The 20,001-nt window shown below is 47.2% G+C and overlaps 1 protein-coding gene across 2 annotated transcripts in view; it reads right to left on the minus strand.

Annotated features, from left to right (window-relative positions):
- Positions 1 to 5,751: 5,751 nt before the first annotated feature.
- GPRIN3 (GPRIN family member 3) overlaps positions 5,752 to 20,001 on the minus strand; it is a 31,002-nt gene continuing 16,752 nt past the window's right edge. For both annotated transcript variants that reach the window (XM_075500574.1, XM_075500576.1), the window contains one exon: positions 5,752 to 9,555. In XM_075500574.1, the coding sequence (XP_075356689.1) occupies positions 7,077 to 9,446 (2,370 nt within the window). In that variant the 5' untranslated portion in view covers positions 9,447 to 9,555 and the 3' untranslated portion in view covers positions 5,752 to 7,076. The remainder of the gene's footprint in view (positions 9,556 to 20,001) is intronic.

Genomic DNA, 20,001 nt, shown 5'->3' on the forward strand with positions numbered 1-20,001 from the left:
ATGCTGATGATCTCGGCTTTGAGTGTGGTGTGCGGGCACGCTGGTGGATGGTGGTGACCATCTGCTACAGAAGTGACACCGCAGGGTTAAAACGCTGCCCTCTCCACCTCGGCTCCTGGGTTGCTGAGCTGGATGAATAACGTGTCGCTGTGTGGCAACGGGCTGCTGAAAGGCTGAGGGAATTCATGCGAAAGGGTAGAGTAGCAGCCGTGGCAGAAAAGCCCGTGCTCATGAACAGCTGTGAAAAGTCAACGGCACTTACACAGAAGGAAGCAGATGGGTCTCTTCTCCGGCGTCCCCTTCTCAGGGACAGTGCGTGGTGGCTTCCACTGCACCGAGCTGTGCAAGGCGCCAGGTCTCAGGCCTGAACCTCTGTAGCTGCTCTGTCTTACGTTCACAGGTTTAGCCAGAACGGCCACACTTAAAAGTCCTTTCTTTTCCCATGTCAGCCTACAAACAGAGACCCAGAATAATTAAGACAGTGTTCATTTTATTGTACTCAGCATGGAAACCAGGAGATGTAAAACAGCAGAACATTAAATTCCTAAGGGACTCGATCGGGTGGGTAACATTGCTTTAGTATCACTGTAAGACTTCTTCACATGCAAACTTCTGTTGGTATGTCTCGAATGAATGCCACGGTACACCTGGAAGCCTAATACTAGCTTTACTTCGTACAGTACATCACGTTCAGTCAGTGTAACTATAAAAATAATAAAGCCACAACAGTATCAGGTGTCGTTAGAAGCCCCCAAGTTGGTTTTCTCCTGCTGCTGACTGATTCATGGCCATCATTTTTGTGCTGCTTGCAACAGCCAGGAATTCAAAGTTCACCCACCCTCTCTCCCTTTAACCCTGGGTAGAAACTCCCAGTGCTTTTCAGTGTGCAACTGAGACCTTAACTTCAGACTTCAGATGTGATTTTATGTGCCATGAATGCATGGATCTTTCTCTTCCATTTTACTGAAATTCCTCAGGGCAGTGTCTAAACATGCGTTTGATGTACTTGAAACTATTGGTTATGGGCTGGGCTAAGGGAAGTGTTGTCAGGAGGACCCTCCAGCAGAAGGGTCGCCTGTTGTAGCAGAGCTGCTGAGAAGCATCTGAGACTCGTGTTCTGCAGCAGACAACTGCTGGAGACTTTGCTGGCAGAACTGTCATTTATTTCTACTCCAGAGAGTGTCAGTCTAAGCAGAAAGCTAACAAAAACTTAAGGTCTGGTATTTCAAACGGGACTCATTTGATGTGATTCTGTTCCTCATGAGCTCGGATGCTTGCTATCACCCATAGTCTTTGTGCAGAAACCAGTTTGTACATACAAGTGTGGATTTCCACCAAGCTCAGGAGCCAGTGTGCATCTCTGTACGCCCCAGCCACTGCACTTTCTGTTGACGGTCTAGACACAGAGCTTGGCCAACTGGTGGGTTTTTTTAGATAGGGCTGTGGGAATTTTTTTAGAGACCAGATAAGGGGAAAATCCTTGTTTCTGTATTGCAGAGTGATCTAAACTTTCCTCAAAGTTGTGGAAAATGCTAAGCCTCCAGCATTCAATCAGAAGGGCAAAGGGAAAAAATCATCTTAGACTATGAGTAATGCACGAGACCTGCACACATGTACACCCCTTTTAAACATGGACACACGCACACATAAGCTTACCTACAGCAAATGTTTTCCTAGAGGAAAAAATATTTCTTCTCTGTGTGATTGGGCTCAGTAATAATATAATTTTCTTCTTTAAAGAAGCCTCAATGATGAAAGATTTGTTTCACATTGCAAAATCTTCCTTGCCAGGATTTGATGCAAAATCGACATTATAAACTCTGGGAAGGAAGAGCTGCTCAGAAAAGCACAAAGCAGAAAAACCAATAAATCTCAGAGTTTCAAAAAAAAAGGATTATATTAGTTTCAGTTTGGCTCAATTCAGCTGCAATACTTCATTCTTTCTTTTAAACATCTACACTGACTCAAGTGGGATAATTTAGGCCCCTAAGAGAACATTGCAGCCATTTCAATGTACAGGACCTGACCTTCAGGCCCATGGCCCACTGCAGCATCCAGTGACTCCAGAGAGATTTGGTAGCGTGCAGCATTTGGATAAGGATCTACCTGCATGTCTTTGGGATGACTGAAAATACTGACCACTCATACAGGCATCACAGAGTCACCGAAAAATAAACCGGCAGAGGTTGAGACTTTACAAAAAGGGGGTGGGGGTGGGGGGAGAGTTTTCTTCAGACCGTAGCCCTTAACTTTCTAAGACCATGGAGCCTGACAATCAGTCGTCTCCCATTCAGAGCAGCCATTTCCATAAGCTGGGTGTGAAAGACTTACTCTGTATTGGTAACCTTTTGCATTCATTTTTAAAAGGTATAGAAGGATAGACACAGAGCAAGACAATGGAGCTAATAAGCTAATAAAATTTGTACTTTCATACAAACCGTGCACATACTGAGCTAAGTAATGAAACACTGGGACGGTAGATTCCTTCAAGTTTCCGAACTGAAAACCAGTCACATCAAACTTGAATCTTCCATCAACTTCAACACTGATTTTCATTCAGATTTCCACTTCTAACTTTAACACTTCAACATAGTCATGAAATTCAAGATAAAAGCGAGTGTTATCTTTAGAGCACATATTCACCTTTTCTGAACCCCTTGAATATGCTTCTCCAAACAGTGCATTTTTCAAGCTCTTACATGGTAGTAGCAGTAATAAACTGAGGTTGTTAGCCTAGTGGTTTTGTTGAACCATATTTGGGTATATCTATACATACTAGCAAAATATACAGCCTTTGGAAATGTTCATTTTCCTAAAAGCCATGGGACACCAACAATATGAAAAATGTGCGAGCGAGCTCAGAATGAACAAATGGGCAAAACTTAAACAAAACGTTGGCTTTACAGACATAGGAATGGGAATTCCTTGTGAAGCACCTACATCCACTTCGTTTTACTTCTCTTTTGGTCCCTCCCCACGTTTCTCGACAATTCCTTCTTGTATATTTAAAAGAAGGTTTTCTTCGCCTGAGACGGAGAAGACAGATATTCTCCTCCTTGTTCCTCCAGCTCTTTCCCCACTCTTTTTTCCAAACCAAGTCAGCAGAAACGAGGCAGGACTTCAGCACTTGTGCCCAGGCAACACAAAGCCGGCAGACACCAACCAAGCGCGCACAGACAGCGGTGGATGTCACAGTCTCACACAAAATCCAGGTTATATTGCAAATTGCCTGCAATGAGGTTCTCCTTCAACTCAGGTTTTGTATTGGCAACACTGAAACATGCTTATTCTCATCTTTCCTAGTGGAAAGCTCCTGAAGAGAAACTAGGACTAACTCTTCCATTCTCATTCACTGCTTTTATTAATGGTTCTGGCCATGTCAACCTTCCCAGAAGATGCAATCAAGAGGGAAGAGTTTCCCGACAATTAGCTTGTTTCCCAAAACGTCTCATCTTGCAACAAACTGAATTTAAGAGTTACTTCAACTAGCTAGGCTGCAGTGCAGGTCTTTGTCTTTTTTTTTTGGTACAGATTTACTCTTGGGAACAAGAAAGGACTTTCTGTTCTGGACCCTCTTTTTATTAGCCCAAATGGATTTCCTTGGTTGTTAACCATCCAACCACTGCAATGTGATTCTGAGTCACTGGGCAGAGAAAAAGAGCGGGGTGGTGGCACAGAGATCACCTCCTCCTACTCTCTGCCATACCGCTGCTCCAAGCACACTTTCATTTTCGACACTGACATGACACCAAGAAGAGTCTTTCTTGGCTACTACAAGACCACTCACATGCATAATATTTGCTAATTGCTACCCAAAACATGGTTCTGTGTTGCTGCTGGTGAAAGATGCATCGTCCCTACGAGGATTCACATCATCATCTAGACATGGTACGCAGGACAAAGCATAAATTAGCAGTATTAAGCTAGCAGGATGCCTACAGTCTGCCCTAGCAAGGCAAAGTGAAAACCTAAAATATTTTCCATGAGATGGGCTGGTGATTATCGACTCATTTTTGTGTGTTGGGTTTTGGCACGTTATTGCTTGGCTTCAAACGCATGCCTGCAGGACTTCTGTGCCCACCAGGCAGCGTCACCAAGATTTTGCAGTTTGTCTTTGCACTCGCGTTTCCCCAGAATACAGAAGCGCAGCGCTCTGCTGATCACTACGTTTTTTCCAGTTATGCCCATGCAGTTGTTCAGATGCATCCACTTAGTAACTTGCCCGCCGGCGTTTTGTGGTACGTATGTATTGATGAAATTTTCCTGGAAGAAAGGTGTTTGGGGTGGGGAGGGAGGCGTGGGTGGACCGACTGGTGAAGACTCACAGCTGGAAGCAGCTGCAGGGAACCAGGAGAGAACTCCCATTCCTGACGAAGAAGACTTAATTCCAGTGCTGGCCCAGCACCCTGCTCATGTATTGCCAAGCCCAGTTTGGTCTCAATAAAGCGACTCATACCCATATGCTAGAAATATTTTGGAGAGCTTAAGCTAAAGGATAAAGTTCATGGAAATCGGTGAATGCGCGATAGACATTTATTCTCCTCTGGAAAAAAATATGACAATCCATTTATATATTCAGACTGAGCATATCTGTAAAGGGACAGTTCAGAGTAAGCTGGCTCACAACGCTACAGCGAGGGGACAGCGGAGAGAGGGACACGAGTTGAGCCAAGGGACGCTGTTTCGCAGGAAGACAGGCTGGGCAGCAGCTGGCAAGCGAGGGGGCAGAAGGGAGGCAAAAGGAGCAGCGCAAAGCCTTGGACCTGGACAGGACACAGCAAACACTGCGGACAACTCGGGGAACCTCTTCAGGGCTGACACGGACACAATGTGGGACGAGACACCGAACTTGTCAACTAACCTGACCTAACGAGACTGCCAATATTAATCCCACACAAAATTTCACAGGGAACGCACATCTCGGACACTGCTAGGAAGGGGATGGAAACAGTAGTACTAAGAGAAAAAAGGCAGGAGACTTTCCTCCTGGTAGGCAGAGGTGGGAAGACACTCTCTAATATGGCATTTCAGAATCAGCAATTCAGCATCAAGTGGGAGAGGATTTGAAATAACATACAGAAATGGAACAAGGACGTGCCGTAAAGGCCCCAAACATATGCCAGAGGAAAACTAGGAGTCAATTCAGTACTACGCCTAGGGGCAACATGTTCCATTGAACTGGGTTAAAATACTGTATCTTGCAGTATTTTACCCCTCTGCTGGGGAAAAATTGCCCCCAAACAGCTGCTTTGAAGGCTTGGCACTTGATATACTCAAAAAGTCTGGCCTACGAAATAAAAGGGGACCACCTCAGGTCTGCTTCACAGAAAAAAAAAAAAAAAAAAAAAAAGAGTTAAAAAAAGGATATTAGTATTCATTTACACTGTGTAAACCTGTAAGATTTACAGAGTAAGTTGTAAGAGTAAGATCTACAGAGTAATTCTGGTCCGTGGTTCTAGAGACAGAAATAAATTTTCATCATGGTTCATGAAAAATCTTTAATGGAATAAAAATAACCCCTATTTAACTCTAGTACTCTGCAGGATTACAATACCCAAATCCTCAGTGCTTTGCAGGATTGAAAACTACATTTTCTACAAACTGCAGGAGTTCCCCAGTCCTCCCATCATGAACTCTAGTGGACAGAATAAAAAGCTAGCGGGAAACACATTTCCCAGGTTGAAAAATACTAAGGTGAGAAATGTGACCAACATACAGTTGAGGCATTATTGTATATCACACTTCTGAAGAAACAGTCACTAAGCTACCTTTTATTAGCAGTTTCTACAACTTTTCTAACATTAGAAATACAGCAAAGATTGTCTCAAGATTTCAGTAATTCTGTAAAGTAAATGTTTCAAGTTAACAATATAATGGTTTATAATATAGAGAGCATTAGGTAAAACAAAATACGCACAGGGTAAATAAATGGTATCCAATTTATGAAAGGCAGCAAGAAAAGCACCAAAATACTGCAAAAAAAGGTAGGTTTGGCTAAGGACTTAAAAGGAAAAAACTCAGCGTAACACACTAGGCGTGTAGGCTCACGGACCCAGACGCACAGGATAGCCTGCTCCTACGGGAAAACGTTACTGTGCATCTAGGGAGAGAAAAAAGATCCACATCGCTCTAGAGAGTGGTTTAGAGGAGAGGTGCTCGGTGCCGCGGAGGCGGGGAGCCGGCACTGCCCGCCCCGGCTGAGCAGCCAGAATGGCTCGCGGCTTTTGAGAGACTTGGCTGGAGCAGCACAGCGCGAGCGAGGGCACCGTCCCGTCGGATGCGGGTACGTCTACCGACGTGCCCTCTCGTGCCTCGCCTGCTCCGCGTGCATCGCCTGCTCATACCTTGAGCATGGCTGGTGCAGGGGAGAAAAAGCCCGCAGAACGTATCCCTCTCTCACCTCCCCTTCTAGCCATCAAAATCCCATTGGGTTAACTTCTCCCAAAAAGATAATCCTTCAGCCTTGATCCTCACTGTGCCTGGTTCTCCATTTCAATGGGAGGGGAAGACCTGGCTCTCTGGGGCTCACAGGGGAACGGTGCCCCGCAGTATCAACAGAAGTGAGACTGCTCAGTGACCAGCGTCCGTAGCTTTTTCATGGACTTGCCTCAGCGTGGGTAACTTACACACCAGGAAAGTTGTCTGGCATTAGGTCTTTACAGCTGTTGGACCTTAGTTTCACCTCACCCAGCTTCCCCCGGTCCACCTCTTCGTATAAGACCTCATGAGACACGCAAAAAACTTCCCGTAACAATTCTGACACTCTCTCTGCTTCTTGCTTTATCGGAAGGTGCTGCTCTCCCTGCAGCAAGGTGGCAATTTAAATTTGTGCTTTTGCTAAGTGCCTAGCTTTTCATCTGAGAGTAGCCGGGATGGGGGCATAATGTGGAAATACACCGGCTGTGGCAGTAATAACGGCGTGATGGAGCGCGTGGCTACTCAGAAAACAAAGGGGAATAATTTTCCACTGTTGCTGCATGACAACCCCAATAACACAACTGAACAGCAGGACTCGAGACTTGAGGGGAGGGATTCTCTCTACCACCGCAGACATCTACGCACCCCTGCAAACCACGTCAGTCTAACACAGAAGAGGGAGCGGGTCGGACGCAGCAATTAGGACGCCTAAAATTCTGCAGCATGGACTGGAACACATTGTGCTGCCTCCCTTTCAGTTTTTTATTTGAGGATGTATCCGAGGAAATGGATTTCCGGGTCTGACTGTTCTGGGCCCGGATCAGTTTCTCGTGTTCCCGTATTTGTCTCTGTAAGTGGTTCTGGATGGCAATTCCCAGGGATTCTGGATCGAGGGAAGCACCGTAAACCTCCCATGTCATGCCTTGCTCGTCCCAAACAACATCCCTGACGTGCTTGGACTGCTTCACCTGCACTTTCGCCTCCATGGCCGGGGTGGGCTGCTTTTTGTTTTCCGCCAGGTCTGGCAGGGCCTGAGCTGAAGCAGGAGAGGCTGCTGTGTGAAGCTCGCATCTGGACTCCGTGGCCTGGAGGCTTTGCTGCTGAGGAGCTGCTGATGCCTCCAAGGGAGGGGTGAGACGTGCAGAGCTCGCACTCAACTCAGGCGTCAGTCCTGCCCGCAGGCTCTGGCCGCCGGCCGTCTGAGCCTGGCCAGCGTCTCCCTGGCCTCTGCTCTCCTCCTTTTCACCTGCATCCTCTGAGCACGCCTTTATGCGGACAGCAGCAGGTTGGCTGCTAGTGTTCATCCCTCCTTTAGGATCAAGCACCACCGAGTTTTCTTCCTTTGGTTTTACCACAGATTGATTAGGAATGGCCCCCCCTTGACTCGCACCCTTACACTGCACAGGCTTTTGCTCAGAGCTGCCCAGGACCTCCGTCTGCTTGACTTCACCGTCTGTGCTACAGAGTGAAGGTAACCGGCTGCTTCCCGCATCATGGACGAGTTCTCGTACGTTGTTCTCGGTTCCTGGGACGGCGGCAGCACAAGTGGTGCTTGGTTCACCAGCGCCAGACCCAGACTGTGCTGGAGTTTGATTGCTGGAGTCAACTGCAAGCTGCTCAACGGGGATGGGCTTTAGTGGGAGCGGAGCATCCGCTGGCAGCTGAGCAGCATCCTGGCCGTCCCGAGCTGCACCGATCATTTCGGCATTACCCACCGGTGTCCCTTGGGAGGCAACGGCTGCAGGGGAGGAGGGGAGAGCAGATTTTGCATTAATTGCTGAGGCTGGAGACACCACGTCAGATGGGACCCCGGGCAGTTTGACAGGCTGGGTTTGGGCTGAAGCGGTCACAGCCGTAACAACCGTCGATTTTGACATGATACCAGGAGAACATGGGGACTTCTGTTGTGAGGAGAAACTGTCAGTAAGTGCAGACTGGCTCAGCCCCATACCTCCTTGGTAAATGATGTGCAGTTCTTCCTTCTCCTCTGAAGGAGGATTCCCTTTTAAGAAGGCAGCAAGGATGCTGGGGCTGGTGGAGGCCGATTTGCTCTCCACAGTAGCCACAGCCTGAACCTCAGCATCTCGCCATGTCCTGCTTACTGCTTCCTCAGTTAAAGAGCTGCTCTCTGGCTGAACCGTCATTGTACCCGTTTCTCTGAATTTGGAGAGCTGGGTGGGGCCTGGACTCCCTGGCTCAGCGTCCACGTTGCGTATGGGATGCGAGCTCTCGTGGCTAGACTGGGCTGGTGCCTCGCTGCTCTGCACCGCTTCAGTTTTATCCGTGGGACGCAACTGCGCGGCGTCTGCAGCCCTGCTTTTTGCTTCCAAACTGGTCTGTGGGTCTCTCCCCAGGTCAGCTTTGGCGTGCCTTGCCGGCGAGGCTGACTGACACGCAGCAGAGCCAGTTTTTTCTGCTCCCCTGTCTTTTTCCCCTCTTTGCAGAACGTTTGCCTGAGAAGTACGACAGGACTCATTACCTCTAATAGGGTCGCCCGGGGAAGAATAATTTAACACCTCAAGTGCTGGCTGATCATCAGTCCCCTGAGGCTTCAAGGCAGAGTCATCCATTTGCGTCAGGGAGCTTGTGTTCGCCTGGCTGCCTTGCACAAACTGCCGGGAGCTCTGGGGGGCTGGCATCATCTCTGGCCCGCGCCCCGCCAAGGGGGCTCCTGCCGCCGGTCCCTGGGTGCCCGCTGGCCGGGAGCAGCCAGCAGGCCCTACGGCTGCAGGACGCCCCTGCGCGGCTTGGCTGGCGAGCCCGGGAGGGAAGGCTTCCTGCTGGCTAGCATCGTCCTCGCAGCATTGCTCGCACCTCTGTGGGCTGGCAGACGCCGTGCATTTCAGGTTGAACAAGCAGACTCCAGCGGAGCCAGACGGCGTGCAGGGGAAGCCATTGCTGGTCCTCTCTCCGCTGAGTAGTTGGGGCTGGTGCTTAGCAGGCTGCAGGTCTCCCAGGTGGTCCTCCTCCGCAGAAGCTGTGACCAGGGAAAGCTTGGCAGATCTCACAGGATCTGGTACAGTCCCCATGGACTGTCTCCGAGATGTGGTTTGCCCTCAGCTTCTCCTCGGAGTTTTCTCACCGGGCGGTGGGTACGACAGGGCAGGCTGTCGGCAACAAGTTTCCTGTAAACCTAATCTGTTAATGAAAGAAACATAGTGTTAGCAACAGTCAGATTTAAGAAAAAGTATCCAGAACAGCTTGATTTTACAGCTTGGAGAGAAATACTTGCAGGCAAGGGGGAAAGTGAAGCACCTGATTCTGCTTAAAAGTCACATACAAGACACAGATTTCAAGGATCTCGCAATTCCAAGGTCCAAATGGAGAAGACAGTACTAGGGACAAAGCAACAACAGCTGCCCTGCTCTTGATATATTAATGGAGACATAATGACATGCCAAGAGGGAGGGAAAAAAAAGAAATACGAAGTGAAAGCAGGGATAAATGGGAAGGAGAGCAGACTTTGTGTGGAAATTTGAGATCACAAAATAAACTCACTGTGATGAAATCCTCTAGCAAGCCACCTGTGGAAGGAAAGGTGCTACCTTGCCTGTTGTGCCTATGTGCAGAACAGATCCGATTCCCCCAGGATCCACCCTGTGACCTGAGGGGATCCCACACCTTTGCTGAGCACCAGTTCCCCCTTCTTCTCACGGAGAGCCCTTCTCTAATTCCACTACCGACAAGGACGTGCTCACAGGGGGCAACAGGTCAGTTCAGACTAACGTGGATGAACCCAAACCTCACCGGTAAAAGGAATATGGAGGGACAACAACCTGTTGGGTGGTGCAGATAAACACCACGAGAAGCTACTGCACCGTACAGCACCAGGGCTGTGCACATACTTACGGCTTTCACATTTAGATCCTCTGAAATAATTACAAGGAAGCCAGCTCGATTAATAAATGGAGGCACAGATGATCTAGAAATCAACTTACAAGCAGGTGGTATGAAACTGGAAGGGGAGCACTGCAGCACGGCAGAACAGGAGGGGCCCATGCCATACCCAGTGAAACTCTGGGGAGGGCTTTTAAGCAGGTGCAGCAGAGTTATCCAGGTTGAAATCCGGCCAGGACTGCAGAGAAACCATCGCTTCGAATAGGAGGCGATCTCCAAATGTGCTTTTTGGCTGGGCTTTCAAAAGGACTTAGCACTGCCCAGCTTGGATCCTGCTAGAGGTCAAAGGCTGGTTCCCTGTCAGTGTCAGCAGAGTGGTGGTGGCCAGTGATGAAATCCCACCCCAGCCTTCTTTTAAATTGCAGGCTACCTATGCTTGTTTAAAAGGCTTTCCCCAGCTCATCCTGCCAGCAAAGCACAGGTACGAGACTCAGGAGGCACGACACTCTGAACATTAGGGTTTTTGTTAACCAGAGGGATGACGCCGTGTGCCCACGTCTCTGCAGGCACACCGTGGGGTCTCCTTCGCTACGGTACTTGGGAGACGCTGCTGGAAGGAGCTGTGCCATCGCTCCGCTGTTCCAGACCCTCCCTACCCACTAGCAAAATCAGCAAAAGCCCTTTCCAGAAAACATCCCTCCTCTCCTTCTCTCTCTCAGCCTGAATGGCAGCGGTATAACTTCCTTAGTTTCTCTAAAATGAACCCTACATTTCAGCACCTTAGGGTACTTAGAAAGAGCAACAGGAGGAAAATGCTCAGTGAAAGGAAAATTAAAACAAATACAGCCAGCCTATTTTTCTAAGAAAAGGAAGATGCTGCGACTTATTACTTACTCATTAGGCTTTATGTCTTCCAGATAGTAATAATTTATTATCTTTATACTGTCTCTTTGGGCTCTGTCCAACCACAGATATACAGTCTGCTAGGTTAAGCCGGCCCTGGGCAGCCGTGATCCTGCCCCTGAAGGATCCCGAGTTTCTTAGCTGCAATCTGTGATAGCAGCCCTGCATCACTCCAAAATGGCTTTCCAGCAAGGCTAACGATTGCGAAGCTTTTTGAGAAGTACCGAGTTTATGTAACCTAGACTGCAAATCTGTGGAAGTTTGTGACCGCCTACAAGATGTCTCCACTTCATTTTGCGCTCACTTTAAAGCCAGCCAACGTAGTCCTGAAGGAAAGGAGAGCTACTCCAAGCTGAGCGTCTAATGACCGTGAGGAGGGGAGCAGATGGCTTTGGGCATCTGTTTGTCTAACTTCTGTTACTCTCTTCTCTCCTTTTCCAAATATCGATGCAAGCCAAACCAGTATATACAATTGGGCAGGTCACATTTCTTTTTTTTAGATTCAGAGTTTATTTAAGAACAACTAACCAAATAATGGAACAAAACCAACCCCCGTTTTTAGGATGGGATGTACTACTTGGTGAACAGTTTCAGATGAAATAAAGACGGCAGAGCAAATCTGTTTGGCTCTTCACTATCCAAAAACTGGGAAAGGCAATCTGCACACCGGAGCACTGTCTTTAGCACTCATACCCACTCAACTGGGGAATGATTCCTAATTTTTCAATTGAGTTAGTTCTGATCTGAACCCCCACATGGATTCCCCCCATCTGTTTAGTGGCTCTTCACCAGCATCACTAGAAACACACATTTAAACAACTGCCACGTGTGCTAATTAAAAGCGATTCTGCTACCGAGCCCTCGACATATAATGCCAACAGAGGAAATTCTGCCCCAAAAAACCCACGCAGACCTATTCTTTGGTGTGGAACAACAGAGCATAACCCAGACATTTTGCTTGGCCCTTGAACACGGGTTGGGGGGTTGGGTCATTCTACTGCCTGGGACGACTCTGGAAATGAGTTAGTTTATGAGAATACAGTTTTTATAAAGACTCCGTTGTCAAAGTCATGGGAGCTATTTCCTTGTTAGACTCTTCACTAAGCCATCCTAATGACAGGAGCCAAAGGCACTGTAGTAGTCTAAATAAATGTGGTACATTTTGACAGTGCTCTTTCTTAAGAATTAATAAAAATCAGAATGAAATACAAGTCTTACACGAGAAAAGCAAGCAAACCCAACTACTTACAAAACTGGAAAGGCATTTTTATTATTGGAGTCTTATTTATGATTATTGTCTCATTTTTATTATTGGAGTCCTATTATATAGGAGTGAAGAACAACGCTGGGACCTGTGGGCAACACTATTCAACTGCCAAGGCAGCGAGGATTCAAACCAACAAGCAACACTGACTGCAAGCAAATACCTAGAAGAAACAGAAATACAAAACTCAGTAGTAGGCCAAAAAACATGTCAAAACAAATCAAGATTGCTGATGAATTTTTCAAGTGTTGTATGCCTGACCTGGAGCAATCATCCAAAATTTTCTTTTATCAGGAGGTGAAATTAGTATCTCCACAAAGGTCAAAACCAATTTTTAGTAATAAGAACAGATTTTCTACACCAACACAATTCTCCTTCACCTTATTCTTTCAGATCAAATCAGTCTGCCTGACTGTGTCAATCTCATCTCAACATAGAATTTTTCTGGACCTTTTGCAACAACAAGTTTCTAACTTTGACAAAGTCTATGTTTGGCTTATGTGGTCTGGGAAGGTCCCTGCATGGCCAGCAGACCTTCACGGACTCTTGTCACTGAGTAGGTCTTCTTTATGTACTTTAAAACACACAAAAAAGCTAGAAAAACCCAAACCTTAAGAGGTTTCCAGGCAACTCAATGCTGACGATGTAAAGAAACTCCTATTTATTTCAGTAACACCCATCCCTCAATAAAACAACACTACAAACTTTCCTCCTGCTGTTCATGAGAATGTCAATAAAACCAAAAAGTCTGCACGTTTAATAAAACAAAACAAGAAATTTTCCAGGAAATTTCAGCATAAGATTCTGCCTCCCATTCCCTCTTGAAAAATCAGAAAATCTGCAAAAGCACAAATGAGACTGCCAGTATCTCCACCTTCCCTCAATTTAGAAAAGAATTTAAAAACAAATAATGAAAAAACAATTAAAAAGCAGCTCCCAAACTAATCAAGCATCCTCTCGCCAATTCTGGATTCTCATCAGCGTTCCATTCCTTGAACCCCCCATTCTTGGAGCCCTCTCTTCACCCTTGTCTCTACAAATGGAAGTACTGAATATTTGTTCTTAACAGTTCTAATCTCATCACATGACGTCTCAGATCGTCACAAAAATCATCATACAACCTCATGGGTTAAGGACACAGATAAACATCTGCTGAAGCAGGAATTCAGCCTCCCTTCTTGTCTCCTAATCCAAGGAAAAGACAATGGCACGCTCTAACTCATATTAGACCACTGAATATATAGAACACAAAGCACATTTCTTTAAATTTTAAACATACACGTGCACTTGCATCCTTCTAATTCTGCACCCAGTGGTTTTTTTTTCCCAGCTCATTAAGTTGTTCTCTGTAAATGCTGTGACTTCCTCTATTTTAGTGTCAAAGGGTGTTTGTTATTCTGTTTGTTCGTGAAAAATTTGCTTCATGGGTTATTTTCTCCTAATTATCTGTGGGACCGAAGACTGGCACTACCAGTGAAGGACAGTACAAACCAAGGACATATTCATTAAAATACAAGAGATTGCCCAAAGAGGTGAAATACAAGATCCGCACAGCTTCCATCTTTCAACATGCTTTGGGATGCTGACAGGAGACAGACTCTTACGCTGCAATCCCGGGGGAGCAAGAGGCGACAGGGGATGCCCACAGATACCCTGCATACACGCGGCTCCCACAAGAGGTGGGGTTGGCATTTCAAGGAGAAGGTGCACAAAGTCCCACTGCCCTCCTACACCTGGGCACAGCACATGTTACTGCAGGCCACACCTGCAAACACCGCAGGAACCCGTGCCAGAGACGGACAGGGAGGTGGACGGCAGAAGCAACAAGTTCAGCGCCACGGGGCTGCAGCACCCTCTGTGCAGACGTTATGCAGAGCGGGCGACTGTATGCAGTGGTTTGCTTTGGACTGGCCTCTGCTGATTCAGTTAGCAGAACTGCTGTAACACTTTAGCAGATACTGCAAAATACCTGTTGACTCCCTCGCTAGCCAGTGAACCAATATGACTTTACTCAGCCCAGATGGACAACAGCCCATTGCTAGATGGCTTTCAGTGCAATAAAGTGTTTTCTGCCCTTTTTCTGCTGCCTTAAACTACAACTCACCTTGACTCTGCTCATCAGCTGAGCCCATCATCATGGTATCTGAGCACTTTTGTTGCAGCGTCTGGGCTCAAGGCTAGCTCAACAGTACGGCCATATGAAGGTCATACTAGTTCACACCCGAAGCCTTGTTTGGCTCTATCACAACTGCCCTGAGGACAGAAACAGGGCAAGATGCGATCGATGGTATGGGTCTTATTTGTGCGTTCACTATTATGTTTCCTTAAATGGCTGGTAGGGTCAGCCATACCCCTCTAGAAGAAGGGAAGACAGCTCAGCTCGACGGGCCACGGAACAAATGCTGGAGAGGAAGCTGAGCAGGAGCGGGGATGTGGCAGCCCCTGCGGGGAGCACCCAGCCAGGCACCAGGGGTGACAGGAGGAGTTTCCCAGGGACTGGAGAGGACCAGGCAGCCCCTCAGGAGCCCCCGTGCTGGCTGCAACCCTGCCTAGGAGCAAGGGCCTGCCTACAAGAACTTGTTAGCTTACCTGTTTATTTTTATGTTTCACTATATTAAAAGTTACATTTCTCATTTGTGAGTTTTTAACTCTAGGTGTGTGTGGGTTTATTTGAAAAGCTTTTCAATTATTCTTGTTATTTTTTGGGGTAGGGACGTTTGCTTTAGAAAAGCATCAGATCCGCTTGAAGGCTCTGGCCAGCCTGAAGTCCTAGCACACACACAGACATGGATCCTCTGTACACCCTTCCTGCTGCTGGCCCTCAGGAGTTCAAGGATTTTTCTGAATTGAAGGACACACTTTAATCACCTTTGGAAATGAATGCACATCTATTCACGAAACCCCTTTGCGTATTTGCCCTATATGAAATGCTGTGGCAATGCACACGTGCATGCCCCGTGAGAAAAGGACCTTTATTTGTACAAGCCCGCTCACTGGAAGTCCGGACCACTCGCTTTAGTATTAGAGCAAACACCACCAAACCAAACCCCACAGCCCCTCCTAAAACCCTTCCCAGCACCTGCGCTAGAAGCACTTTTTAACCACCCGTGACGCATGCTGCAATACTAAATCCGCCGAAACTACCAACTGAACCGCACAAACAGCCCCGAGGAAAAAGCAGCTCCTGCCAGGGCTCTGGGGGTGCAGCCTGGCTCCTCCCCGGCCCTCGCAGCTCTTCCTCCTGGATGCTGAGACACAGCCCGCAGCGCCTAGCAGGTCTGCTCGCCCAGGTGTCGAGGCACGATGCTGAAAAATGGAAAAGGCGGAGGGAAAACCGGGAAATGAGTCCAAAAGGAAAAACAGAGGGTAAGTACTCAAGAAAAATGTTAGGCTCTGCTTGCGCTTGCTTTGTAATAGTAATAAACCAAGGAAAATCGAGGGAAAAATCAAGGGCAAGATGCACTGCCATTTTGTGCCAAAAAGAGAGCTGCCAATCAGCCTGACAGCTACTGAAGATTTATCTAGCAGTATTTTATACAAGCTGAAGAAATATATTTTTCTGGTTGCTGACTCCTCTCACCTTGCATCTCTCTGCCAAGTACAGGCTTACACTCTGCAAAGTGCAGAGCATGGGAGCTCCACTTTAGAAGGACAAAGCTCAGCTTAACCTGCTGCCCACAACCTGCAGATGAGAAAATGGGTTAAGCCAGTCCTACCAAATGGCACAGTGGCCTCTGGGCCTAATCCAAAGCAAAACAAACTGCTTTGCACCTTCCTTCATTTCGCTGAGCTTTTGACCAAACCCTAAGTACACCCTTCCAAGAGGCCACAGTAACCTTACTGTGAATGATATAGTCTAATCAACTAGATGCAAAGCAATTCTAATTAATTTTAAATACATTTTAAAATCTAATATTTAAATTTTCTCACTGCAGCATGCAGATAGCATTGCCAGATTTTGTTTCTGCAGGTAGCTTTTGCACATCTTCTTTTTAAATCTATGCTCTCTGTGCTCCCTAGACTCTTGCTGAATTCCTGGGAGTCCAGAAAGGGCAGTGTCCAGCAGAAGAGGCTTGCAGAGACAGGATCTCTCTTAAGTACTCTCAGGCACTTAGCAGTGAGCACAAGGGATCGTCTATCTATAATTTTGGTACTGCAATGTTTATCCCAGTTTAGAAGCAAGCATCAGTCACTCTGTCCCTAGCATGACCTCAGGATTGCCAGAAAAATCAGTACCAGCTGATGCTTTAGACTGGTATAAAAAGAGTGCACCCAGGCAGGGCTGAACCAGATTTGGGGTACACCTCTGCTCCAACTTCAGGCCAAAGGGTGCAAACCAGTCCCATGGCTGCCTGAATGCAGGATGGTGCCGACAAGCTCATGTGAGAGTCTGGGCTTGAGCAGAACCTCTCCCCAACACTTCAAAACGCTCCAGAGATGCATGCACCCCAGCAGTCGCCCAGGGACAGATGCGTGGCAATATCTGCAGCTGGCTTTAAATAGGCAGGACCATAACCATGGATGAATAAAAACTGTATGGTGACCAAGCCTGATTCAGCTCTACTGTCCTGCTGGCACCAGAATAATTAGTTACCCTTCAATTAGAAAGATGTCCATCTAAAAGGAAGTATGACCGCAGCTCTGCTCTAAGATGGGATGTTCTAGCCCGTGTCCCATCTGTTCCCTGTGGGCAGCTCCCATCTCGCCCCGGCCAGGAGACAAGCAGCAACCACCACGTCTCGCTCCGGCGTCTGTTCACGGAGCCCTGATGGGAGCCCGCGCACTGTTAGCAGCACCATGATGTAAATCTTCTGCATGCATGTAAACTTCACTCCTGGTTGCATTTTGCTTTGAATCTCTGTCAGCAAGTCATTGTATCAGAAGAGATCGCATTATCCTTTTCTGTAGCCTGATGCGTACAGCTACCGTGGTCACACCGGTGACTTTCACTCAGATGTTCCCCAGCACCAAAGCTGGGCTGGTTCTGCTGAAGAGGTCACCATCCTCTGGCCACGGCCAAAGGCAGCAGGCTGGCATGTGCTGTGGAAGTGCTGCAAGAGTGGCTTGTTTTCATGGGAGTAAGGACCAAGCGGTTATGCATTTACGGGCACACCCTGGTTTTGCAAAACACTTCCAGGTTTCCAGAAGGAAGATGGGGTTGCTTTGTGCTCCAACGCTTTAAAGAGGGGAAGAACTATGTTTAAAAGTGGTAGAAAATACAGTCTCAAGAAGATTGCTAGAAATCAACATTTGGAAAGAAGATTGAAAATCCTGATTTCAATTAAGAATTGTGGCATCGTCTGTTGCCCTTGAAGTTTTGAGCCTTCAAAGCTCACCTTCTCACAGACTAAAAGCCTCTTCCGGGGGAAGCCGAGATCCTCACGTAATCGCAGCCTCTAGAATCTCTCGAGAGAGCCCCACGCAGGGTCAGAGGGGGTGGCGTGGGAAGGAACCGCAGGAGGGCTGGGTGGCAGCCTGAACATGCACCTCGTCCGCACCCTTCTCCCCACACCGTCCCCTCCTCTGCCCCACGTCCCCATCCCGCCCCTCTACTTTCGCACTCAGCTCATGCTCCGCTGTGCTCCCGGGCGTCCTCCCTGCCGGCAGAGAGGCGTCTTGGGCAGCAGCACGGGGCTGCAAAGACAGGCTCTCTCTTTGCACGCCTCCTCCCAGGGTTACAGCATCCGGTAAAAAGGCTTTCTTTGGCGAGGCGTGTAAGTATATGAAAGTCCCTGCTGAATAGCCGGCTTGCTGCAGAATACCACCAAGAGCCCGTCCGTCTTTCTCCTCCAAGGTGAAAGGGAAGGATAAGTGGCTTTATGAAAACTGCCAAATCAAACAGCTACACCGACCGGCAGCCCAGCTCTGACAGTTGCATAAGCTACAGCGACACCCCCACCTCATATCCTTGGCCACCCCAGAGGGAAAGTGACATGTGGATAAAACCCACAGGGATACATATTTTGCTGCTTTTTTTTTTAATTGCATGTTATTATGTTGAGCCTCATTATTTATCAGCGCATTTTTTTTATTTCAGTATCTGGCACTGGAAGTGACTTTTAAGGAAAGGCAGCCTGACTTCAAGGGTAAGCCCCATTTCAGGAGGGACGTCTGCACGCACACTCCTGACACATGCACATGAGAGGAAACCAGCAACCTGCTGTCCACATGGGACAGGTGACTCCATTGCACATAGCTCACTGCCACAATACTTTTCTTCAGCTTATTATCGAGTAAAAACAAGAAGTGGTGTTTGAGGGATGTGAACAGGAGGGTCGTATGGACCTTTCAAACACCGCTTTCATGTTTGATGTTGAAAGCAACAGAATTGCCCGTCAACCAAATGCGAATTTCATTCCTTATCTATCCCGCTATCTTCTTCTGTCTGATAAAAGCATGGTGAAATCTAACCCCTCATTAATGCATTTCATGCAACTGAATGCATTTGAACATTGATGGCTGACAAACAAAAGCCCTGTTTTTCAAGAGAGCAGTTTAACAATAGCCAACAATAAATACCTTTTTCCTACACAGCAATGCCGAAGTGACTTCATTATAAAGCAGAGTGATCGTCCTTAGGGGTGAAAGCATAATGCTGGCTTAGTACCCATGCAATTCTTGCTGTCTCTGCTAAGACTCCCAGTCAACTAGCAACAACCAGGATGGTGAGGTTTATGTGGACATCCATCTACTGGGAGCTGGACCAAGACCAAAATCACATTTTGTGTGGTCAGGAAAACATAACTACTGCTGAGTAGGTGTGTCTTGGAAAGGGTGGCCCTATGGGACAAAGGATGTTATCTACTTCTAACACGCTTTCAGAGCCTCGAAAGCAAATTTCCTGAATTTCATGATGACCTTCTCCTTAAGAACATTCCCCCAGTGCACTGAATGCAAACACTCATCACATGGCTGAAGCAGCCCCAGTAGTGGTGGTAGCACCCTAGAAAATTAGGCCTGATTTGCTGCTGAGTAACCATATTCTCATTACCCAGAGAAGCATATTATAGCAGCACTTTTTTTTTTTAACCCACCTTGCAAGTAAGGAAATTTTGCCTTGGAAGAGCTGATAGCAGGAGGAATGTCTTTTGCATAAGGTAAAACCCAATGATAATGTTTAATTCTCATGCGCCATCTGAAAAAATAAGTTCTCCTCACATATTATTTTAATGGAGATGCTGGGCTGAATATTAGAGAAGGGAATAGATCTATACATAACAGGCACCTGGCAAAGGACATATCCATTGTTGCTTACAGGCGTTATCCTACCAGAAAAGAACTACTCCAAATAGCATGTAATTAGAGAAGAAGGATGCAGAGCCCAACCAGTCATTACTGTAACAGAAATTTGCCGTAGCTTGTGATTAACCTAAGAAAGGCACGATGATGATCTCACCATGTCTGCTCTTGCCTCCTGGCTATCAGAAACACAACTAATGTGAATAAAGAGGCTGGCAGCTGAAACAGCTATCATTGTGGCTTTAAAAAAAAAAAACAAACCACCAAAAAACACAAAAAACCCAAACAGTTAAAAATATCTTGCCTTCTTCCTGCTGCCACCTCAGCAGTTGCTTCCTGTT

The sequence above is a fragment of the Mycteria americana genome, chromosome 4 (genome assembly GCF_035582795.1).
Source record: "Mycteria americana isolate JAX WOST 10 ecotype Jacksonville Zoo and Gardens chromosome 4, USCA_MyAme_1.0, whole genome shotgun sequence".
NCBI classification, from domain to species: domain Eukaryota; kingdom Metazoa; phylum Chordata; class Aves; order Ciconiiformes; family Ciconiidae; genus Mycteria; species Mycteria americana.